This window comes from Trachurus japonicus, chromosome 7 (assembly GCF_045865225.1).
Source record: "Trachurus japonicus isolate A0001 chromosome 7, Traja_1.0".
Taxonomy (NCBI): domain Eukaryota; kingdom Metazoa; phylum Chordata; class Actinopteri; order Carangiformes; family Carangidae; genus Trachurus; species Trachurus japonicus.
In genome coordinates, this window is record NC_140913.1 from 4985099 (window position 1) to 5010119 (window position 25021).

General features: G+C 44.5%; 2 protein-coding genes across 2 annotated transcripts in view; both read right to left on the reverse strand.

The window, feature by feature from the left end:
* Window positions 1-2188: 2188 nt before the first annotated feature.
* LOC146984051 (uncharacterized) lies at window positions 2189-5818 on the reverse strand. The gene is made up of 5 exons (XM_085783072.1): window positions 5705-5818; window positions 5120-5182; window positions 4938-5024; window positions 2252-4571; window positions 2189-2198 (listed from the first exon to the last, which is right to left on the reverse strand). The coding sequence occupies exons 1-5, from the start codon at window positions 5760-5762 to the stop codon at window positions 2189-2191; spliced, it is 2538 nt and encodes an 845-aa protein (XP_085639198.1). The 5' UTR covers window positions 5763-5818.
* A 1876-nt stretch (window positions 5819-7694) lies between these two features.
* Window positions 7695-25021, reverse strand: part of LOC146984052 (uncharacterized) — a 30739-nt gene continuing 13412 nt past the window's right edge. Inside the window, exons 10-26 of the mRNA XM_085780879.1 lie at window positions 23407-23531; window positions 22988-23125; window positions 21764-21871; window positions 20851-20992; window positions 18966-19448; window positions 18677-18721; window positions 17729-17808; window positions 16768-16880; window positions 16492-16675; window positions 15520-15604; window positions 14833-14978; window positions 12719-12809; window positions 12142-12290; window positions 11807-11892; window positions 10677-10746; window positions 10430-10551; window positions 7695-8578 (exon numbers count right to left, since the gene is read on the reverse strand). Of these exons, the coding sequence (XP_085637005.1) occupies window positions 8317-8578; window positions 10430-10551; window positions 10677-10746; window positions 11807-11892; window positions 12142-12290; window positions 12719-12809; window positions 14833-14978; window positions 15520-15604; window positions 16492-16675; window positions 16768-16880; window positions 17729-17808; window positions 18677-18721; window positions 18966-19448; window positions 20851-20992; window positions 21764-21871; window positions 22988-23125; window positions 23407-23531 (2429 nt within the window). The 3' untranslated portion in view covers window positions 7695-8316. The remainder of the gene's footprint in view (window positions 8579-10429; window positions 10552-10676; window positions 10747-11806; window positions 11893-12141; window positions 12291-12718; window positions 12810-14832; window positions 14979-15519; window positions 15605-16491; window positions 16676-16767; window positions 16881-17728; window positions 17809-18676; window positions 18722-18965; window positions 19449-20850; window positions 20993-21763; window positions 21872-22987; window positions 23126-23406; window positions 23532-25021) is intronic.

The window sequence follows — 25021 nt, forward strand, 5'->3', positions numbered from 1 at the left end:
TGATATACGAATTACAATCTAAAGAAAGTGAAAATTAGTGTGAGAAATAAAACTACACAATTCCTGAAGAGATTCTGAATGTGTCAACCATATACTGTATGTCAACCATAGGATGTCAACAACCAGTCTTGTGGTTGGTCCACAGCCACTTGGCTGACATGCTGCGAATTTAGCATTGTAGCCAGACACCTGTGATCATGTGATGATGACAAAAGACAATAGAAATCTTAAATGGGTTGCTAATTTGATGACAGCCAAATTTGTAGGCTATGTCCCTGTCCCTGTTTTTTTTAATAAATTCCTGACTATACCAAAACAATACAAAAATCAGAAAAAACAAAAATTAGCCTATTAATGAAATAGCAATATTTTCACAGGTTCTGTTTTGTTCAACCCCGTAACAGCAGTTCCCCCGTTTTAAAAAATAATGGTTCAGTTCAACCATACCTGTCAGGCCTATCTATGCAGTAGCCTACACCCCAGGCCTGACAGAGAAAGAATTTAGTTTTCTGAGAAGATGAATTCTCTGTTGTCCTGGCTTCACTATAAAATCTGTATTCACATCAAATTTGAGATGGTCGTCAAAAAAGGTCCCCAAGTAATAAAAAGTAAGGGTGAAAGGACGCATCCTTGGGGTGAACCCATGGAGATGGTTACAGAGTCAGAGAGACAGCCATTAACAGAGACTTTTTGCTCTCTGCCAGTTAAAAAGTTTAAAATCCATAACACAAGCTGGTGAGACAGTTCAAATTTAGACACAAGCCTCTCTATTAAGAGATGTGGCTGCATTGTATTAAATGCTGAAGAAAAAATCAGCGAATAGGAGCCTGGCATGGGCTCTGTTAACATTCAACCCTGTAACAAAAATACCATTAGGGGACTGAGTCACTACAGGTTGAAAGTTTTTTTTTTTTTTTTTTTTTAAATCAGACATCACATCATCATATATGAATATAATATATAATATCCAAAATGTGGACATGGTGTTTGTGTGGCATTAGAGCTTGCTACCAGATAGTTTCGAGTGAGCAAATAATGCTTTGAAACCAGTGTCACAGATGTTGATTTACTTCAGTTTTTCATAACCAAAATTGCATTCAAACCATGGACTGACATGATTTAAGGTTGCCGATTTTAATTTGTCATCTCCCCAAATACCAATAAATTACCATAAGCTATGTTAAGTAAACATGTTGTTTGAACTGTTAATTTACAAAGCTATTTGCTAGACAAAACAAACCACAAAAAAGGTATGTTAAGAATTTTATTTAAAGTAGGTATAGATAAAGCAGGTACATGCAGACACATCACAGATGCATTATGAGCTCTTGCATGGTTCCTCAAACATCTTCCCACTTCAAAAAAAGACTCATTAAGACCATGTCAGACCTCAGACCCTGACAATTCTACAGGTTCAAAAGAATCTGAAGCATCTCCACTTGATGCATCTGGTTCACTTTCAGCGGCCTTGACTGTACCCACTTGTTGACCTTTTTTGACCTCCTTTGGTGTGTTCTTGGGTTGTACAGGTGTCAGTTTGTGGGCCCCACCGATGGACGTGGCGTTGTCATGGGCCTTCACAGGGGATGTGGCGTTGTCTTGGGCCTCCATTGAGGACGTGGACGTGGTGTTGTCATGGGCCTCCATTGAGGACGTGGACGTGGTGTTGTCATGGGCCTCCATGGGCGACGTGGCGTTGTCGTGGGCCTCCACTAAGGACGTGGTGTTGTCGTGGACCTCCACAGGGGACGTAACGTTGTCGTGGACCTCCACAGGGGACGCAACGTTGTCGTGGACCTCCACAGGGGACGCAACGTTGTCGTGGACCTCCACAGGGGACGTGGCGTTGTCGTGGACCTCCATGATGGACGTGGCGTTGTCATGGGCCTCCACGGGCGACGTGGACGTGGCGTTGTCATTGACTCCACGGGGGGATGTAGATGTGGTGTTGTCGTGGGCCTCCATTGAGGATGTAATGTTGTCGTGGGCCTCCATGATGGACGTGGACGTGGTGTTGTCATGGGCCTCCACGGGCAACGTGGCATTGTCGTAGGCCTCCACTAAGGACGTGGTGTTGTCGTGGACCTCCATGATGGACGTGGACGTGGCGTTGTCGTGGGCCTCCACGGGCGACGTGACGTTGTCGTGGACCTCCATGACAACGCCAGACCCTGACAATTCTACAGGTTCAAAAGAATCTGAAGCATCTCCACTTGAGGACGTGGTGTTGTCATGGGCCTCCATCGAGGACGTGGACGTGGTGTTGTCATGGGCCTCCACGGGCGACGTGGTGTTGTCGTGGGCCTCCATTGAGGACGTGGACGTGGTGTTGTCGTGGGCCTCCATCGAGGACGTGGACGTGGCGTTGTCGTGGGCCTCCATCGAGGACGTGGACGTGGCGTTGTCGTGGGCCTCCATCGAGGACGTGGTGTTGTTGTGGGCCTCCAGGAGGGATGTAGACGTGGCGTTGTCGTGGGCCTCCACGGGCAATGTGGCGTTGTCGTGGGCCTCCATGATGGACGTGGACGTGGTGTTGTCGTGGGCCTCCACCAAAGAAGTGGCGTTGTCGTGGGCCTCCATGATGGACGTGGACGTGGTGTTGTCGTGGGCCTCCACCAAAGACGTGGCGTTGTCGTGGGCCTCCACGGGCGACGTGGCGTTGTCGTGGGCCTCCATGATGGACGTGGACGTGGCATTGTCGTGGGCCTCCACGGGCAACGTGGCGTTGTCGTGGGCCTCCATGATAGATGTGGACGTGGCGTTGTCGTGGACCTCCATGATAGATGTGGACGTGGCGTTGTCGTGGGCCTCCATGATAGATGTGGACGTGGCGTTGTCGTGGGCCTCCATGATAGATGTGGACGTGGCGTTGTCGTGGGCCTCCACGGGCGACGTGGCGTTGTCGTGGGCCTCCATGATGGACGTGGACGTGGCGTTGTCGTGGACCTCCATGATGGACGTGGACGTGGCGTTGTCGTGGGCCTCCACGGGCGACGTGGCGTTGTCGTGGGCCTCCACGGGCGACGTGGTGTTGTCGTGGGCCTCCATGATGGATGTGGACGTGACGTTGTCGTGGACCTCCATGATAGATGTGGACGTGGCGTTGTCGTGGGCCTCCACGGGCGACGTGGCGTTGTCGTGGGCCTCCATGATGGATGTGGACGTGGCGTTGTCGTGGACCTCCATGATGGATGTGGACGTGGCGTTGTCGTGGACCTCCATGATAGATGTGGACGTGGCGTTGTCGTGGGCCTCCACGGGCGACGTGGCGTTGTCGTGGGCCTCCATGATGGACGTGGACGTGGCGTTGTCGTGGGCCTCCAGGAGGGATGTAGACGTGGCGTTGTCGTGGGCCTCCACGGGCAACGTGGCGTTGTCGTGGGCCTCCATGATGGACGTGGACGTGGTGTTGTCGTGGGCCTCCACCAAAGACGTGGCGTTGTCGTGGGCCTCCATGATGGACGTGGACGTGGTGTTGTCGTGGGCCTCCACCAAAGACGTGGCGTTGTCGTGGGCCTCCACGGGCGACGTGGCGTTGTCGTGGGCCTCCATGATGGATGTGGACGTGGCGTTGTCGTGGGCCTCCACGGGCGACGTGGCATTGTCGTGGGCCTCCACGATGGATGTGGACGTGGCATTGTCGTGGGCCTCCACGGGCGACGTGGCGTTGTCGTGGGCCTCCACGGGCAACGTGGCGTTGTCGTGGGCCTCCAGGAGGGATGTAGACGTGGCGTTGTCGTGGGCCTCCACCAATGACGGGGCGTTGTCGTGGGCCTCCACGGGCGACGTGGCGTTGTCGTGGGCCTCCATGATGGATGTGGACGTGGCATTGTCGTGGGCCTCCACGGGCGACGTGTCGTGGGCCTCCATGATGGATGTGGACGTGGCGTTGTCGTGGACCTCCACAGGGGACGTAACGTTGTCGTGGGCCTCCATGATGGACGTGGACGTGGTGTTGTCGTGGGCCTCCACCAAAGACGTGGCGTTGTCATGGGCCTCCACGGGCGACGTGGCGTTGTCGTGGGCCTCCATGATGGATGTGGACGTGGCATTGTCGTGGGCCTCCACGGGCGACGTGGCGTTGTCGTGGGCCTCCATGATGGATGTGGACGTGGCGTTGTCGTGGACCTCCATGATAGATGTGGACGTGGCGTTGTCGTGGGCCTCCACGGGCGACGTGGCGTTGTCGTGGGCCTCCATGATGGATGTGGACGTGGCGTTGTCGTGGACCTCCATGATAGATGTGGACGTGGCGTTGTCGTGGGCCTCCACGGGCGACGTGGCGTTGTCGTGGGCCTCCATGATGGATGTGGACGTGGCGTTGTCGTGGACCTCCATGATAGATGTGGACGTGGCGTTGTCGTGGGCCTCCACGGGCGACGTGGCGTTGTCGTGGACCTCCACAGGGGACGTAACGTTGTCATGGGCCTCCACGGAGGATGTGGCGTTGTGGGCCACCACATGATCAGTCCTGATCTCTTTGACCTCCTTTGGCCTGCTCGTGTCTTGCTGTGCAGATGTCTGGTGACCAACCAATACCTCAGCTTCTACCTCATTAGTTTCCAGTTGCACTGAAATGAACATTTGACAAACAATTGTTAATTGAAGGAAGAAATTAAATGTAAAATACATATAGACCTCCAGTCACGAAGGACCTCACTGCCCAAACACTTTGGATTTTAAAGCAAACACTTGGTTTAGACCAAAAGACAATATAGTCTAGTGGAGTGGGCTGCATCAAACCAACTGAGAGCTCCTCCCCCTCTGAGATGTCATAGTGGGTACACAATGATTTCATTCATGAGTTAGGCAAGCCAAATAAAATCACAACAACATGGGGCATATTAAAAGCCTAGCAAAGCATTAAACCAGACTTTTTTTTTTTCTCTCGACATGAACTTGCAGTTTGCTAGTATCGTTTCAGAGAACTTGCTCACCTTCTTTGGCCTGTTGCTCCAACATGGACTCCAATGACCGGTACAGTCCAAGGGCCTTCTTTAAGGAAAGATTATTTGGAAATCGATCTGTAACCAAACCCCACCCCACCCCACCCCACCCCAAAAAAAAGTTAAGTGTCAGAAAGTAGCTCTGGAAAGATCATTGCTCTCTAGGTTCTTACCACTCACTCTCCCGGGCAATCCATCTTGTCTTTCATTTGTGCCACTGACAGGCATACAAGAGCCTGTGAACGGTAAACTTGTCGTTAACACCGGTGTTTCAAACACAACAGCTCAATGACAATTCAAGTGTCGAGTTTTCATCAGCCATGCTACATTACCCCACTGACAAACAGACTGAGATCAGTTAACCCAGTGTTTTTCAACCATGGGGTCGGGACCCCACTTGGGGTCACCTGAAATACAAACGGAGTCGCCTGAAATGTCTAATAATTGATTTTTAAAAATTACTGATAAAAATATTCTAACTAAATTATTCTTTTTTAAATGATTATTAAAATCACCACACACAATCTTAAACAACTGTATACTTTCACTTTCTCAAATATAAAGTTCAAATAAAATGCAGCAAATAAAAATATCGGAACTGATGCATGATTGACGGCCGTGATCACATGACTGCATGTGATTGGGGGTCACCAGAAATTTTTGATGTCAAAATGGGGTCACAAGCCAAAAAAGGTTGGGAACCACTGAGTTAACCTCACTATTAAACATAAGTTTCAAAAAGTTTGGAGTCCACAAACCTTTGGCAAGCCAGGCAGTCAGCACACCAACAACAAGCAAGGCCCCAATAACTCCCATGGCTCCAGTGGCTAAGGAAAAACCTCCAACTGTGTGATGAGGTCTTAAAAGTTCCACTGTGCCGATTGCACAGCTGATGCCAATCGGCTCTGATTGCACATGTGATCAGTCACTGCTCATTGAGATTCCGCCTTCCCTGTGACAAACATGTGAGGACGTGTTGTGGATTTCATAGTGCTTGTTTTGGTTGTGTATTAAGAATAAAGTATGATATAAAATTCTCTTAATTCCCAAATACCAAGGACGCTCTTTAACAACAGGGTGAATGGGGAATAAAACAATTTAAACGATGCTCTCGTGGATGCTCTTGAGGATACAAGATGTCCTGCATAAAAAGGCTAGTTTGTGGGTACAAGGACACTTGATAGAATCGTCTTTTAGGATTCTGTTTTCAGCCATTGTGAATTCATTTAAACACAGTAAAGCTCGACCGCAGGCCAGTTCAACAGAAGAGGTTAGCTTGGAAAGGCCATAAGCCACAGGATGTCAGAGCTTTTGAGGGGCTGGGTCCGTCTCCCTCATAGAAATTGACCCAAAACTATTTTAAACAATCTTTAAAATGATGTATTTTACCGTTATTGTACCGTTTACTCTTTAACCATGTCAATATCTCCACATTCACATGTTATGGGTTCATCACTGTTTATGTTGTCACCTTACCGGGAATAAAATTCTACTATGGGGAAAAACTAAAGTTGATGTTTGATGTTTTTGATCACCAAATTCACATACACTATATAGTGAGCCTCAAGTAAATGTTCTCATTTAATGGAATTGTTGCGGTGCCCACATTCTAAAAAAACAAAAAAAACAAACAAAAAAAAAACAACCTCATCTAAAGATGAAATAAAGAACCCATGGGTCATTCAAATTTGTTTTAATCATTTCTTGGCATTTCAACTTTTCTGTTATCTCAAGTAAAAGTTCCTGATTTCCCTTCAAGGACTGGCTCAACATACAACACGCACACAACAGTATCTGATGCATTACAGGTGGGTTGACACTTGCACTTCCTCCCATCCCACCCTCCACATACATACTTGACAGTCTTACATTAAAATCCACGCCCTTGGTGTTGTGTGCAAAAACCCCAATAACAGTCATTTGTGATACAATCATCAGTCACTTTAGGTCTCCGACCTCTGCATTAGTGTTCTGTACATTGCAATTAGCATGTGAGCATTATTAAACATTAACATTTGATTTGGTGGTGACCGTCTGCAACCATAGAACAACACAACAGGCAGCGTAGACAGTACGATCAGTGGCTGATGGCTGCTGTGCTGTGTGTGTTGCTTGCCACAGTGAACTTAACATACAGTAACTAATGGCTCATCAAACATGGTACAGATGATTATCATCATCATTCATTCAGTGGCTTTGTTATCATTTTGCACCCAAACAACATACAGGCTCTTGTGGGCCTCAGTTTTGTTTCTGTAAAAGTGGCAGTGCGCACACACTTGTACACACACACACAAACATGCAACAATAAACAATCAATACAATTCACTGTGTCCTCATTTCACACAGACTATTTTCTTTACATTTCCCTCTCATGATTAGTCGGTTAACAACAGGTAATTTATTAGCTCTTCTGTCATTTTTCATATTGCTAAATGTGTGTTTTTCTCCATAACCTACAACAGTAAGTCAATATCCATCTATGAGTCATCTGAACACATTAGTTATTTGTGCTGACTAACAATAGTGGCAGAGAAATAATCAGCTGCAGGTCTAGATTCTTGATTTTTTTTAAAACAACAAAAAAAACAATAATAACCAAAGATACAAAATATATAAAATGATGATAGCAAATGATTTCAAGTTAGTGTTTTGAACTAAATTTTTCTTTTTTTCCATGAAAAGGCAACATATGCACAGAAACTTTCATCTATTGCAGCTTCTTAGATTTAAAAATCTGTAAAGCTGCAAGTCATGTTTTTCTTTTTTCCAAAAACAATAAACTTGATTCAAGTGTGACAATAAAGCAGCCCTGTTCAATTTGACATGATTGACACTTTGAAAACATCTTTAAAAATTACTCAAATGTAACAGTGGTTAAAAAAAATAAAAAAAATCATCACTAACATGCTAGTCCTGAACATGCTTTTCTTATTCATTTAAAACTGGTTAAAAACATCTAATACCTTATGTAAACACCTGTTTAATTTCATATTATTCAGGTTATATATAAACCACAAAAATGGTTTAGACAGTTACCGACCACAAAGGGAGGAAATCAGAAGAATTTGATTCATAACCTAATCAGTATGAAGCAACTTTCATTCCATTTCAACCTCATACTCTGGTAAACCTCTCCTCCTGTGAAGATCTCTGGAGTAGGGTGGCATTGGGAAGGGGGTCGGCATGAAGCTCCATGTGTGACATCATGCAAGAGATCTGAGGGGAACAGAGCAGAGAGAGTCCCAGAGGCAGCGGTCCACAAAAGCCCGTCTGTGAACAACAGGAGACTGAACACAAAGGCTGCCTGTTCTCCTCCACACATACACATCTGTATGTACTACATCACATTAAACAGGAGCAGACTCCCTTATCTCAGCTGCTGAAGGTCTGGAGAGGGAGGGGAGGTAGAGGCTGAGAAGGAGGAGGAAGAGGAGGAGGTGGAGGCTGAGGCTGAGGAGGAAGGCGTGGCGGTGGACACTGTCAGAAGCTCCTCGCAGGCAAAGTAGTCCTTGAGGGGAGCGAAGAGGTGACGGATGACGGGAACGCTCCAGGCCTTCCCCAGCACCTTCTGCCTCTGCTGCCGGTTCATGTTCCTCACGTCCGTGTAATGTTTGGGGAACCCGAAGATCCTGGGGGAACAAGGAAGAACAACACATCTGTTTACTAAAGTCCAGAGGCCTCATGTATCAAGACTTGCGTGGATTTCATACTGAAACATGGCGTACGCCAAAATCCAGAAACTGACGTACGCACAAAAATAATCGGATGTATCAAAGTGTGCGTACGCATGGATCCAAGCACTTTTCCTTTGTACATCCCAATCAACTTGGAATTGAGCGCACATGCAGAAGTGGTAATCTCCTCCCTGTCCACGCCTCCATTTAAATATGCAAATACATGTAAATAAGGCCTGCACCATAGATTCCCTTCTCTTCACGGTCAGATAACACCATGAAAAACTGTGAGGAAGGGCAATTTAACAAAATTTGAGTTGAAGGTGCTCCTCAATAAAGTTGAGCCACGTAAACATCTTTTTTTTTTTTTTTTGCCGTCCTCCGGCACCGTCACAAAGGGGAGTGGGAGAGTGTGTGTGTGATATACGTAAAGGTGAATGTGAAGCGGACGACCGCTGTCATCCCAGATGAAAGCAGACAATGTACTCAGTAATTAAATTATGTGAAATGGATTTATGATTTTCATTTGCCTTTTTTTATACACAGATCGCTCAGTAAATAAATGCAGAAGTCCACCAGGGAGGCTGATAAAGACACATGTCCAACTTTACGCATGTGTTTATTGACATTAAGTACTTTAGTGTGTGTAGTTTAACCAGCAAAAAAAGAAAGTCACTGACAGTGTGATATCTGGGCGGACATGCTCAGTGTGCATCGGGGGGTTATAGGACAATTAAACAAATACATTTACTTTGCAGTGCCAGCCTGTAATCTGTTCCCAACTATGCTGAATGAATCATGCGCTGAACCAACCATCTCGCCTCAATGTTTGTTAATATGTGATGCATCTGTACATTCACTTCGCACTGCAGCATCTGCAATATCTTAAAACTAAAGCTGACGGTACCGCTTTGCGCATGCTTTTATATCCACCTATCTAATTGCAACACGTGGATGGGTTGTTCATAAATGTGTCTCTGATGTGCACATTACTCTGAGAACTAATTGTTTTCACATTATTAACAGTTTCTCAGCTTCACCTTTAAGTGTCGCCAAAGGAACAATAGCTGCAGAAACGTGCGTACGCCAGCTATGGAGTTGGCGTGGAGCACCGCACTTTTCCACGGTCATTTCACTTTTGATACATCTGAACGTTGGCGTGGAAAATGACTTACGCCACTTTATTGTGCGTACGCAACATTGATACATGAGGCCCCAGATGATTTCATGGTTGTCGTTGCTTGAGATCATCATCATCATCATCATCATCATCATCATCAACTTGCAGCGCCTGACATCCAGTGTTAGGCACGGTACTTTTAAAGTAATTAGTTATTTTATATATTTTGGTAACCCAATGGATCTCTCATGTTTTGTTCCTATGTGTGCAACTATGTGTGAATATATTTACGATCATTTGGCGTTACACAGCTGATAATAATGTGAAGGCTGGCGACCAGTGTTGGGCATGTAACTTTTAAAAAGTAATTAGTAGTAGCTACTAGTTACTCCCCCCCTCACAAATCATTACATTATAAAACTAACTAATAACCAGGAAAAGTAACTATTGCATTATTTGAGTCAAATTACTTGGACTCGACCCACTAACGTCCAGTTTATCTGGAACTAACCAACTCACTGAAATGGACTGGCTTTACCTTTCGTCTTATGCCTAGGGATGCTCCAATCGTTTGACCGATATGGACCCTAACCAGGGCTTTGTTTAAACGAGCAAAAACAGGCCAGGCCAAAAAAAAAAAATCTCCGTCGCACATGTAACACACACACAGAACCCACGATGCCTACCTTTCGAGTTCAGTGATCCAGAGGTTGTCCTCTCGGCCGTCCTGGAGGACAGGCAGCAGGGACACATCTTTGCCCTGCTTCAGAGAGTTTGGATTGGTGGTGATGGTCCTCACCTTGGTGACCTGGAACCAGGAAGAACATGCAGTGGTAGTTAGCGCTGTGATCACCGTGGTTACAGTTACACAAAATGGGAGAATGGTGGAGGAGACAAGAGGGTGAGGCTGAAGCAGCGGGGCGGCTCACTGACCCTGGCTTCTCTCCCGATCTCCAAACAGTCCTGCAGTACCAGTTTGTCACTCTGGGTGGCTATGATGGGCCTGATGGGGAGATGAGAAGAAAACAGGAAAACTTCATTCATATGACTTTTTTTTTTCAAAGAGCATTACCAGACAGAAGGATAACTGATATGAATGAAAACAGATGCAAAATGTCTTGAAAAAGACAAGGATACTTCACCCAAAATCGATAATTCACCAATCATCTACTCACCGTCATGCCAAGGAAGAGTTTGGTGAACTTTCAGAGTCATCAAAAAGCTTTTGGAGTTCCAGGGGGGGTCCGGCTGGAAACGCATTTTCATATAATGGCGGCGGATAGAGTTCACATTTAAATCGTCCAAAACACACACTATGAAACATCCAGATACGTCCATACTGCTCGTCTGTACTGACCCAAGTGTCCTGAAGCCGCCACATGAAAAAGATCAATGTGATCTCTGTTTTTAGCCTTGTAGTAGTAGTAGCTCCCAGTGGCTCTGTTGATGTTTGTGCGCATGCGCGAGATTTGCTGATGAAAGATGTTCTTCCGTGTTTACATCATACATCCAATGGTTTACAACGACAAGCAAACATCTCACAGCAAATCTCGCACATGCCCACAGAGCCACTGGGAGCTACTGCTACAACAAAGCTAAAAACAGAGATCAAATTTTTTTTTTTCCAAACAACTTTTTCATGTGGCAGCTTCAGGACACTTGGGTCAGTACAGACGAGCAGTATGGAGGTATCTGGATGTTTCATAGTGTGTGTTTTGGACGATTTAAAAGTGAACTCTATCCGCCGCCATTATATGAAAATCTGTTTCCAGCTGGACCCCCCCCTGGAATTCCAAAAGCATTTTGATGACTCTGAAAGTTCTCCAAACCCTTCCTTGCCATGACGGTGAGTAGATGATAGGTGAATTATCGATTTTGGGTGAAGTATCCCTTTAAGTAAAACACAATATGAGAATGACACATAACAAAGGGATAAAAATTGGGGACACGATTTGAAAAGAAAAAAAGACCCAAATACTTTGCTTTAACTGACATCACAACTACAGCTGGAACCAATGGTTGTGCGTCATCTAAGTCCTACAGCTGGTGATCAAAGGTCTTACCTCGTCATCCCTGGGATGTTTCCCCAGAAGTAACGAGCTCTGTGAGCTGGACTCACTTTGACCGCATCCACCAGCACCGGGTTACACTGTCAAAGGAGCAGGTAGAAGAAACAGTCAGTTGCCTGCAGGTCATTCAGTCCTTCTTCTCTGTGTCGAGAACATGTTACTATCTAAAACTAACAGCAGAGCAACGAGGAAAGAAGAACGGAGGGCAAGAGAACAGAGAGAGGGAAGAAAAAAGTAAGAAGAAGAAGAAAGGAGTGGAGAGGAGAGGAGAGGAGAGGAGAGGAGAGGAGCGGAGAGAAAGGCTCCAAACAGAGCTGAACTAAACCAACCTCGAGGAAGCGACAGATGTTGACTTTGTCATGCGTGTTCATGAAGACCACGTTCTCAAACAGCCAGAAGAACGGCCGGGGGTCGTCCTCTTTGGGCTTCAGCAGGTGGAGGATGCGGTAGTACTCAAAGAAGAGCCGACCAGTGCCCTCTGCCAGAGAGAGGAGGGAATTACAGTTCAGACACTACAACCCAGCATCTTCAGCTTCTTCAATTAAAAATGATTTACAAGAAGATCGAAAAAATATGATTTGATCATTTCAGTAACTGTTTTATTAAAAGTTTGTTTTGGGCATCAGATAATGACAATGCGTAATTATTTGTCATTTAACATCAGGGAATATAATGTTATCTTTTTTCAACCCAAAATGGAAAAAATCTTTTCCAAAGTTTGTGGTGTCAGAATAAAAGTAAAAGCCAATCAAGATGGTTTGTTGACAATTAAATTGAACATTATTTTTGTTTTGAGTAGACTGCGAATTTGTCACAATTTGGTGCGTTATCGTGATGGTATAATAACACAGTTAATCCTTGTTGTGATTGTAGATGGTTTGTGTGTGTAGCTGATGTGCTGTGTACCGTAGAGGCCTTTTCTGAGCGGGTTGACGATGGAGAGGTCGTTACAGGGGCTTCCACCAATCAGCAAATCAAACGGACCCCACTGCTCGATCTGGATGATCAGAGAAGAACAAAGATCTGCTTTCATTGTCAGTTTGTTAGGTACACCAACCTAATACAACCTTAAAACCTAATTCCAACAAAAACGGAACATTACAACCTTCAATACAGGACTGATGTGGCTTTAGCTAGGTTTAGGTGTACCTGATAAACTGCAGACTACATGTAAGCTGCATCTTCACAGAACAGCAACAGATGAGACTTAAAGGGATAGTTCACCCTAGAATGATATTTCGCTCATTATCTACTCACCCTCATGTTGACTAAGGGCTGGAAGAATTTTCAGAGTCCACCGTCCCTTCTCTGAGTTACAGGGGGTCTTGGCGTAGCAGTGCATTTCAATGCAACGGTTGCAAAGGGACACCAGAGCTCTTCGTAAAAAAACACACACAAAAAAACATCCAAATACCTCCATGATGCTCGTATGTAATGTCCGTCTTGTGCTGAAGCCCCAAATTGCGTAATTGTCCCGAAAAAATTAAATAAGTCTATATTTTAAGCTTGTCTGTAGCGGAAGCTTCTCGAAGCTCCTCTTCCTGGTCCGTCCAAATCTCGCGTGATTCGCAGTAACTGCACTGACGCCGGCGCAAATCACGCGAGATTTGGACGGACCAGGAAGAGGAGCTTCGAGAAGCTTCCGCTACAAACAAGCTTAAAATATAGACTTATTTAATTTTTTCGGGACAATTACGCAATTTGGGGCTTCAGCACAAGACGGACATTACATACGAGCATCATGGAGGTATTTGGATGTTTTTTTGTGTGTGTTTTTTTACGAAGAGCTCTGGTGTCCCTTTGCAACCGTTATATGGACATGCACTGCTACGCCAAGACCCCCTGTAACTCAGAGAAGGGACGGTGGACTCTGAAAATTCTTCCAGCCCTTAGTCAACATGAGGGTGAGTAGATAATGAGCGAAATATCATTCTAGGGTGAACTATCCCTTTAAAGGTTGGACAAGGGAGGGGACACAGAGAGACACTGTGGGTCTCTGCAGGTTACACCAGCTCAAATTTAAGACTTTTTAAGACCTTTTTAAGACCATTATGGATGAAATTTAAGACCTATCATGACAAATAAAAAACGTACAAAAGAAATGCGGAGTCACAAAACTAGAAATTGATTGCAATATATAAGTTGCGTGTTAGGCTTGTTTGTAGTTGAAAATACATTCAATAAAGCACAATGAAGTGTCGCAGGAGCATCTAAAGTAAACTATTTGGGGGCACAAAAAGAAATTGGGGAGTGAAATTAAAAATGTCTATGTAACACATTATTTATTTAATTCACTGGCATTCACTGGGGGCGGTGGCGGTGGTGAATATCGCTCCTTTTTTTTTTTTTAACACGTTAGTTTAGGCGGCAGCGCTGGAAACCCTGTGATCAGAAACTCTTTGTGGACTCTGTGAAGACGGACGGGAGTGAAGCCGACCTCTCCTCTGCTTCAGAGAGGGACAGCCTTGCACTGTCGGACCTGGGTCTCTGCTCCGTGTCTGGAGCCCAGTCGGGACCGGAGCAGAGACCGAAGACGGGCCGCAGAACACGCTGTGAAAATACTCTGAATTGACGGAGTGAAGCGCTACGGCGCAATGGAGACAGGTCAGACAGCGCAGCGAGGAGAACAGCACATGAGGAAGATGAAGATGAGCCACTGAATGAGGAGGGATTTAGAAATAAAAGCCGTGCTTCCCTCTTGTGGTCATAGCGTAGGGTTTTTTTTTAAATATATAAGTCGCTTCTGAATATAGGTCGCATGGCCAGCCAAACTAGAAAAAAACCGCGACTTATAGTCCGGAAAATACGGTACATCTTTTTATTTAAAAATGCTCGCCCATGCTGGGCATAAGAAAATTTAAGACCTGTCTAAAATTATTTAAGACTTGAACACAATAATTCAACAAATTTAAGACATTTTAAGGCCTAAAATTTAGATTTTCAAATTTTAGACTTTTTTAGACTTTTTAAGACCCCGCGGATACCCTGGTACATTGTAAAACAAGTGACCGTGGACGTACGTGGATCTCGGTGATGCCCCTGGCATCGCCCACGTGGACGATCTTCTTTTCGTGGTTGATAGTTGCCACGGCGAGCGAGTCCTCACAAACCTCTGAGGCGACATATATCTCTACTTTAAAGCCAAGATCCTTGAGCACCTGGTAGCCTGGAATAAACACAGAAGACACTTTGGTTTATACAGATATTCGTTGGTTGTTGATTGTAGTTCGTAGTTCCGGTTTAATTTGCCTCAAAAACAACTCCGTCTTGTAACATTCCATTATTATCTCATAGCGTGGTGAATGTGCAGGTCACAACTTGTCCACGAGAGCGTTTTGAAGTTGTTGGATTGTGTATTTGATGAGTTTGATGAGGGAAAGGTAGAAATACCATGTGCAGTGCAGAGCTCACGTCTCTGCCCTGCCGATCTAAAAACTGCTTGCACCGACAATGAAAGGGAATGAACCTACTCCAAAAACTACAGGGATTAATAGCAATAGGGGAATTTGCCAAAATGTTGAAATATCCCTTTAAAACATAATGAGTTATTAAATTGAAAACTGCTTGATGCAGATCAAGCTTAGTTTTCATACTGACAGTTCCAAGAACACTTGTTTGTTGGATTTATATTACTTTAGCATTTTGGGAAATGTGTAGAAATTAAAAAACATTTGTCAAAACAGTTTTAGACAAATCTGTGTGCTCACCTGTTGCTATCCCATCAAACAGTGAGAGAACTCGAAGTGGTCTGCGCTGGTTGGCGGGGATGGACGGGTAAACACGGTGCGGCTCCTACACATGACAAAACAAAGTGGATACTGAGCCTGTGCAGTTACTCATCTCTTAGACAAAGGAGAAAATAAGATTCTTTCCACGATAGTTTATATATTATATTTGTTGTTTCAGTTGTTATGTTTGTACATAGAAGATGAAAATGATCATTAGTTGTAGCTCTAAAGCAAATAATTCAAAGGAAGAATTAAACAGTTACGATCCAACACTACAGATGCTGTAGGGGACACATTACACATTAAGTTAAAGTTCAATATGGCTGATAAGTTGTTTTGTTCTGGTGCCCTGTAGTGCACAGCACACAACCAACCACAGGTGATCAGTGAGAGGAGTGTAAATTCCCATCTACTGATCACATATTTCAATGAAAACTGATCACTGGCATATCATCACTTAAAGCAGAAGTAAGCGGAATATTTGTGTTAATGTAAGTCTTAAATAGTTGTATGTTCTGACAGCAATCACTTATATAGAGTGTTTGGTCCGAAACACGGGTCTGTCAGTCACTCTGCTCTGCTGTAAGTCGAGGAGAAAACTTTCCTTGTATCCTACAACCTTTAACCAATGAGGAGAGAGAACGGCATAAAGGGGCGGTCCTCTCTGTGTGTGCAGCCAAGGGATGTGCGTGAATGTGGTGAGGTAGGGACGAGGGCGGGTACTGCTAACTCCATCGGCTGACAGGAAGTTAGCCAAAACGACCGGATCGCTTACTTCTGCTTTAAGAATATGAACAATGCACTGATTATTTTGTTGCTGCATAGTGAAAAATAAAAAATAAATCTATGGTCTCTAGTGTTAAATAAAGAATGTAAAAACTGTAACAGATTGAAAATAGTGAATCTATTGAGAAAGTTGATGAGTTCAGTCCAATATAGAAATGTTCTTACAAACTCCATGGCCATGTTGTTGGCAAACATGTCCTGGACACGGATGCTCCAGTCCTCCCTGGGCATCAGAGCTCCGTGGGGCCGGTGAGGCTGACACAGGTAGCAGATCCACGGGTCCTCGGCTGTCAGGGATTCATACGTCCCAGAGCCAACCAGGATGTTCAGACAGTCTTTACAGTAAGATCTGAAGGGGAGAGAAACATTAATTATATAAAATCTGGGCTCGACTTGTTACCTTAGATGGTTGGAAACAAAGAGGAAGGAGAACAGACTAACCTGCAGCAGCTGTCATTGCCGCAAAGTAAGACCTCCATCCCATAGCAGCAGATGGTGCAGTAGGACTGATACCCATCTTCATCGTAACGGTAAAGAGTCTCTTTGAAGTTGTCCTACACCACACAGACAACAGCGCAGCCACTGGTTAGTGTGGTTTTTGTTGTTACTCCTAATTCCCCCCACCCACCCCCACAATCTGTTTATTCCATTGACCAATGTTACTGTAATGTTATCTGTGTATTAGAAAACACCAATAATGACAAAGCAATAGTGCAAGTGGTAGACAAGATAAAAACATTACAAGACCCCAAAAAAAGAAACTTGAAAGGACAAATACTATAAACTAAAGAGTGCAGCAGATTAGTGAGACAATCGTTCGTTTTGGTATAAAAGCATGGAATTTGGCACAGATACTCTCTAAGGATCACTTTTTGGGAAAAAGATGTTGGCTACGCAAAAATTCAAAATGGCGGCCATTTTTTCCAAGATGTTCTGTATTTAGTCTAGTAGGAAGAGGGGGGTATGCCATTTTGAATTTTTGCGTGGCCAACATCTTTTTCCCAAAAAGTGACCCTTAGAGAGTATCTGTGCCAAATTTCATGCTTTTATACCAAAGTGAACGATTCTCTTGAAATATGCAATTAATCTGCTGCACTAATATGAATAATAACAATATAAAAGTAGAAGTCTTATTTTGTTTTAACCACAAGTCAAAATAGTGGACAGTGCTAGTTAAAGCCAAACAGAAACCGTGCCTGGTGCCAGTTCACAGTGGGTTCTAAAGAGGTGGACATGCAAACTTCTATAAATGTTTAAGCGAGTGATCCCTCCAGGATTTTGACTTGTGTTTACAGAAAGTTCAGAGAGACAAACAGCAGTGGAAGGAACAAGAAAAAGGGACGGTCTGCAGACATGGAGCCTCATGCTTCAGTAACACGAGGAGAAGTTGAAGGTTCCTTACTTTACACTTTAAGCAGAGGCTGCCTTTGAACAGGGGGTGGGATATCTCAACATTTTCTGTCCCGCAACACAAACAGAAACCTGCAAACACGACAAAGACAAATTCAAGAGGGAGAGAAAGAGCGAGAGAACAGATGTGTCTTAGGCCTTGTCCACGCGGAAACGGAGCCTCCCTCAAAACACTCTTTTTTTTTTCATTTTGAAAAGGTTTTCAATAAACAAGGCATCACTTGAAATATCTGTGTACACACGGACTCACTGAAAACTACTCAAAACTATAAGTATTCAGACCCCCTTCAATTTGTCATCATTTGTTATGTTGTAGCTTTATGTTAAAACTGAAAAAGTTAATCACAGCACAAACCCAGAATTGTAGACATTTTTTGCCAATTAATTAAAAAAGAAAAATTGAAATATCACCTGAACTTAAGTTTTTAGACCCTTTGCTCCGACACTCATGTAGGTCATTCAGGTGCCATAAATTTCTTTTGTTCATCTTTGACATGGTTCTACACCTTCATTTGAGTCCAGCTGTGTTGAATTAAACAGTTTGGTACACAACTGTCAAAATAAGGCCTTACAGCTTGTGGACAAGTTGTGACCTGCACATTCACCACACTATGAGATAACAATGAAACCTTATGAGACAAAGTTGTTTTCAAGGTAAATTCATGCAAAACTACTGATGTGCGTTCCCATCGGGGGCAGTTTTTCATCAAGCAGTCTCTGCATTTACCTCGAAAACAACTCTGTCACTATTTGATGAGTTTGATGAAGGAAACCAAGAAATCCCATTAGCCTCCATAGCGTAGCTCTGAGCAGCTCACAGCTCTGCTCCGCCGTTCTAAAAACAGCTTGCACCGACAATGAACCTACTCCTAAGACTATAGGGATTATGGCAATGGGCCAATTTGCCAAAATGTTGAACTATCCCTTTAAGCACACTCACCTTCGATGTCCTGTTTCATGTCCATGATCTTACGGATGGTTTCCTCTGTAAGTAGTCAAAGTCAAAGTCAAGTCAAATAAAATTTATTGCCATGTCAACCAGTGACAAGGAATTTGTCTTGGTTTGCTCTCTAATACATATAACACGACACGACCACCACATGAAAAAACACATGCGGGGGACAGAATAAATTACAAAATACAATACAAGTAAACATCGGATGGTGAGTGTTCAGTTATTTCAATCATCACTGTAACGCTTCATGTGACAGAGTTCAACAGTGCAGTACCTCGGAGCTTCTGGTCTGGCTGGGTGTAGGTTTCGCCTCCTGGGTTTGGCTTGTAAATTTTGGCGTTGACGGGGGTCCTCTTCTTGTACGGCAGGTAGTCTGGAGACATGTCGGCATCGACCCCCTGTAACAGGCTGCTTCTCTTCTTCTGTTCCCTCCCTCCTTTATCCCCACCCCACCCCTTCTTCCCCTTTCCTTTTCCCCATCCTCCCCCCTTATTCTTCTCTTTCAACAGTTCCCCCTTGTGTTTCTTCTCCCATTTCTCTTTGGTTCCCTTCTTCTTCATCCTCTCCTCCCATCCTGTCTTTCTACCTTTGCCCTTGGAGGAGGACTTCTCTTTGGAGCTGCACGACAGTTTGTTCATGGAGGAGGCCATGCTTTTCACCTTGGAGGCGATGCTGCCCTTGCTGCGTGGTGGGGGTGACCTGGGTTTCAGGAGGTGCATCACGGGCCCCCTCTGCCTGTGCCATGATTTCGCAGCACCTGGAGGAAGGAGAGGCATGAAAACACTTGAAGGCCTATGTCAGGTCATCTGTTGTCTTCCATCCACGTTAATCTGTGTGGCTGTTTTTTTTTCTGTTCACTTAGAAGCTGCTGATTATTATCTGGCTTCATTTACCTCTTGATTCATGTGAAGGTCTAATTTGGCATGCATGCTCAGTGTCTGTGTCGGTCTTTTCTGCCTTCATCTACTTTTATTTTGAGCAGAGAGTTGGGAGCTTCTCATCACTCCTCATTAAAATTCATTTGACTAAAATATCCAGCCTTGAAACATGACCTTAAACAGTCTAACACTTGTGCTTTTACAGTGTTTCTTGTAATCTGTGACCTGTGACCAAAGCAAAAAATAATCTTTTGACTGAAATTTTTTTTTCAAAAAACCACTAAGCGTTCCTTCGTCCAGTGTGCATAAATTGTCATCATTTTTGCCTTGTATTTTAAACCTGATGAAGGAACCTTGTTCTAAAAGTGTTGTTTCTTTGATTCTGCAATAAATGATTCTGCATATGTATAAACCTGAAGATGCATACTACCTGCAAACTCTGAAGTGGTGAAAAAGGTGAGTCACCAAACCCCTGTAGGGAGGTCTGGGGGCATTCCCCCCCAGAAAAAAATGTGATTTTAACACATAAATTAAGCATTCTGGTGTACTCTGAGAAGAACATGAAGGGAACATTTGTTTCAGATAAATAAAAAAAAACATTGAGTAGCCTAGGCCTACTGACTGAGGTTCCTATCATTGTAAGGTAACAAGGCAAGAATGGCTGGAGTGAATGAAACTTAAACTGAACTCAGAACTGGTCTAGTGGGGAGCAAAAACAAATCTCATATTAATCTAGGGTTCTGGACCAGCCATTCAAGGGCCCGTTTCCTCTGCTATTTGTCCGTGCAGCGGTGCACCGCGGACATGCACGGTAAAAAAAACAAAAAACAAAACAAAACCGAATGCGCGCCGCCACGTCCGCTCGGACCGCGGCGGCGGACCAACAGACCAACAGGTCCACTCGTGCCGACGTAAACAGCTGCAGGAGACCCAACACTACTACGTACCGGTATCTGCCTCCAGCGAGTGACAGTCACGTCACCGGGCTCATACGTGCAGTCAGGCCAGGGTTGCAAAAAATATCCCCCACACTCTTACTTTTTTACTTCACTGATTAGCGGGAGAAATTACCGACCGGGAGCCGACCTCCACCCTCCCCTCCTGTGCCCCCCCCGTTGAGAACCACTAGGTTAATACAACGGTCCTGGCTAGTTTTATTGGTTGAGAGCAGTGTTAGTAAACCACAACAAAAACACGTGCAGCCTTTTTTTTCCTACCCTAATTTTTTCCCATTGATGGAAATCCGTCGTGGCGACGGAGAACTTTAACCCCTGTTTGTACCGTGTACAGTAGCAAATGGTTTGAGTCCATTTGGTCCCGTGGGAAGAAAACCTTCGAGGGCCCAATCTAGCATCTTCTTCAGCAGTTCATCTGCATCCTCAGGATTCCCAGAAAAACGCTTCCTGCAACGAAGCGCTGCCTCCTGGTGGACAAGAACGCAACAATGGTGGATGAACATGCAAATACCTCTGATATTTTTCACTTATGACTGAAAATACAGCATTTCTTCAGTTATAAGCTGGTATTCAATTAGGAACTCTTGTAACAGCCGGGGGCAAACAAAAAAATCTGTCTCGCTCTGATTGACTTGAATGACAGAATTGCTCCGGCATGCGAAACGAAGATGGAGCGGAGCGGTGACCCAGCTCTGACAGCGCAGCAACGGAACAGGTGTCAAGCAGCCCAAGAGGAAGATGAAGATGAGCTACTGAACTATGAGATTGTTGTTACATATGGTCACTAATGTGTACAAATTAATAGAGCAAATGGAAGGAAAACAGAAAATAATGAGACTTCATATTCAAATATGAGAGAATACACTTATTAGACAGAGGCCTTTGTTTCTATCTCCCTTTGTTTTCTAAGGGCCAGTACCCCGGGCAGGTGAGTAAATTATTACTATTTGAGGAAATACAGGAAGACTTGAAAAAAATAGTTGAAACTGAGCACGGTGAAAAAAAGTGTATGTTAGAGATGCATTTGCTGGATGAAAGTTGGCTTTGTGCTTCAAGCAGGTGACCACACATGCCCGCATAATGAATTAAAAATTAATGAATTAAAATTAAAGATTAAAAATCACTTATATCCTTTGTTGTTAAACATTTAGGATCGAGAACAGTGAGTTTAATGCTGAAATGTTTCATGTGATAACAATGTACTTCTGTGTATTTTTGAAATGAACAGGAATACTGACCTCCAGTGACAAGAAGACGGCTTCTTTGTATGTGACCAGGGTGGCAAAGGAGTTGGCACAGAAGGCCTGGCCAAAGGTAGAGAATGGCTTCAGATCCTTCAAACTGGTCTGGGATCAGAGACAACATTTTAGAATATCAGTAACTCAGCAGGTGAAAAATAGGATAAAAGAGTCATTGAAAGCAGGTAAGGGACAGGATTACTAAAAAAAAATACCATTTGGTCTTTAAAGTGAAATTCCGGCGTAAGTGTAAACCATGGTCAAACACACCGTAACACCGAGTTAGACCCCCCCTCGAGAGATCAATTTGCCCGACCGCTACATTCACGAGATCCACCAACTTCAGCAAATACCGCAATATCGCCACACACGGCGCTCTCCGGATCCACTGTCTGACCGCAACCAAAACGCCACCATTTGCCCAAAATAATGCTCAGAACTGCACCAAATGTCATCAATAGTACACACAGGGTCACAGCACGTAGTACGAGTTGTCAAACATCTGCTAGCTTTGCCTGTTTTCTTTAGCAAGGAGATGCAACTCAACTCACCTACTTCTCCTCCAGGAGCCGCTCGTTGGTGAGGAAGCCCTGACGAGTCGATCACCGAGTGCACCGGAGTTCCGCAGCTCAATCAACAATTACCTCATGGAAATACAATCAGAGTTTTTTTTTTTTTTAATCTTGCATATCACTTTATAACTATTATTATCGAGTGCTGGCCACGATATAGGCGCAAATGAGCATTTTTAAGAGCTGCGGAACTCCGGTGCACTCGGTGATTGACTCGTCAGGGCTTCCTCACCAACGAGCGGCTCCCGGAGGAGAAGTAGGTGAGTTGAATTGCATCTCCTTGCTAAAGAAAACAGGCAAAGCTAGCAGATGTTTGACAACTCGTACTACGTGCTGGGACCCTGTGTGTACTATTGATGACATTTGGTGCAGTTCTGAGCATTATTTTGGGCAAATGGTGGCGTTTTGGTTGCGGTCAGACAGTGGATCCGGAGAGCGCCGTGTGTGGCGATATTGCGGTATTTGCTGAAGTTGGTGGATCTCGTGAATGTAGCGGTCGGGCAAATTGATCTCTCGAGGGGGGGTCTAACTCGGTGTTACGGTGTGTTTGACCATGGTTTACACTTACGCCGGAATTTCACTTTAAACAGTGGTTCATGTGAATATAGTCAGTGGTGTAGTTGTTATTCTCCCGGCACCATGTTTGACTCACCTGAGAGAACACCTTCTGTCCGTACCACTCCACCAGCCTCTTCCCAGGAATCAGCTTTGACTCCTCACAGGGGATGATGATGGCCGGCCAGGGAGCGAAGCTCTCCACTTCACCCCAGACCAACTCCCCATTCACACCCTGTATAACACACACACACACACACACAAAGCATTTAAGCTTATAAATGATATTCAGAGCAACTGACTGGTCTCTGGTGTCTGAAACCACTTCCACTAAGGCTGTAAATTATTCGTTTTATCATGCAGGAACATAGTGTTAAAGAAAGTCTAACAATCTCAGACAGAACAGAGGTAATGACAGATGTGCTTTGGTTTGCTTGGCTTAGCTTAGCTTGAGTGCAGCTTCAAAATTGTTCTGTGAGCACATTACAAAATACAAAACCAATACAGCAGCTTTACCTGGACTTGTGTGGAGCTGGACTGCGTGTTTGTAATCATGACATCGTCATCATCTTCACTGCTCAAGATATATTCAACTTCTGCTGGTGGACGTCTGGTGAGCTTCTGGTGCTCGTGTCCTCCTGCTGACGACATCGGCCATTTGTCTTTAATGTGTAAATATATGTTGATTTATGTTTAACTGACAAATGTGCAATAACCTTACTACTGCTCCTCCTCCCAAAAACTGGCACTGGCACTTTACTATTCAAGCACTCTGTATATGATGCTTCAATCCATCCCAAACACTCGGCACATTGTAAACTCTGTACACCCTGGTCTGTCCACTGGCACTTTCTGAACTCTGTATTAGACTACTAGTAGTTAAATGTTCTATATCGTCTATTGTCTTATTTCCTCTTGTGTCTTGTGGTTAGTGTTTTTACTTACTGAATGAGGTTGGGTTTAAAAAAAACAACAACTCTTTATTCCCATTCATATTGATCCTCAATTGAAAGATCAGATATCGAATCATAAAATCCTTAGATTGATCTTTTAATGTAAGGGGAACTATTATGCTCCTTTTTGCACAAACTAAAATAGTTCCTGGGTGTCTTAAAGACATGCCTGTGATGTGCTTCGGTCAAAATACCCCAAAGATCAAACATCACAGCATTCTCAAAAACAGGGCTGTGCAAAACGGTCTGTTTCAGTGGCCCCTCCCTTTAAATGCAAATGAACCACTCCCTCAGCATTGCGTTACCATGACGATGTCTACTACTAGTACCTATACTGATTTGGCCAAAATGTAGTATGCAAACAAAAGCTAAATCTGCAGTAGGCAAATTGCCAGTATCTCCAGTATGCATCTGACCAGTCTACATTGTGTAATGAAATGTGCCCATGACCTAGTCTCACCCTAACCAAAGATGGTATAGAGTAGTCTTTGCCATGTAGGCTACTGTAACCATGTAACATGTAATATAACTTAATAAAATAAATTAAAAATATATGCAGACTGGTCAGTTCATTGTAAAACAGTTATTTATTGTTGTAAATGTGGTGATTTGTGCACATAGACTACAGAGCTCCGCAGCACTGCACCTCCTCTCCTCCTCCTTCTCACAGCTTCATTTTTCATTCAAACTAATTCAACTGCCACAATTGTAAGATTTCATCAATGAGACCAACATTTATCTCCTAAAAAGAATGACCACACGGTGGTAAACGTCTAAAAGACCTGCGGGTATGTTTATTAGCGATGGTTTTCTCTACCGCGATGAGCACGGACGTCTGCCCGGCCAAAGAGGCCTGCAGACGGGCTCTGCCTGTGTGAGGAGCCGCTGCAGCTCCAGAGCTCCGGAGCTCCGGTGCTCCGTCAGTCCAGCGTTACGTCGGACCGACGAACAACGCCGCCCCGGTGGTACGTCGCTGCTCACACAGGTACAGCTTCACTTACATGAAACGTCGGCGTAAACTTCTAAATAAAACTCCATAAAGTGGTGCTACAGCCCTACAACAGGCGCGGAAAAAGTAGGAAGTAGTCAGCTCCGCTCTCCGCGGTGACCTCAGCCACAACACAGCAGCATGGGAGGAGGCGGGGCCGGTCTATGGGCTGGAGCAGAGACCTCGGCAT

Excerpts from the sequence above, each read along its gene's own strand:
- LOC146984051 (XM_085783072.1), bottom strand. The coding sequence starts at position 5,762 with ATGGGAGTTATTGGGGCCTTGCTTGTTGTTGGTGTGCTGACTGCCTGG. Across the intron at positions 5,183-5,704 it reads GACTGCCTGGCTTGCCAAAG|GCTCTTGTATGCCTGTCAGT; the intron begins GTTTGTGGACTC and ends TACCGTTCACAG. Across the intron at positions 5,025-5,119 it reads ATTGCCCGGGAGAGTGAGTG|ATCGATTTCCAAATAATCTT; the intron begins GTAAGAACCTAG and ends GTTTGGTTACAG.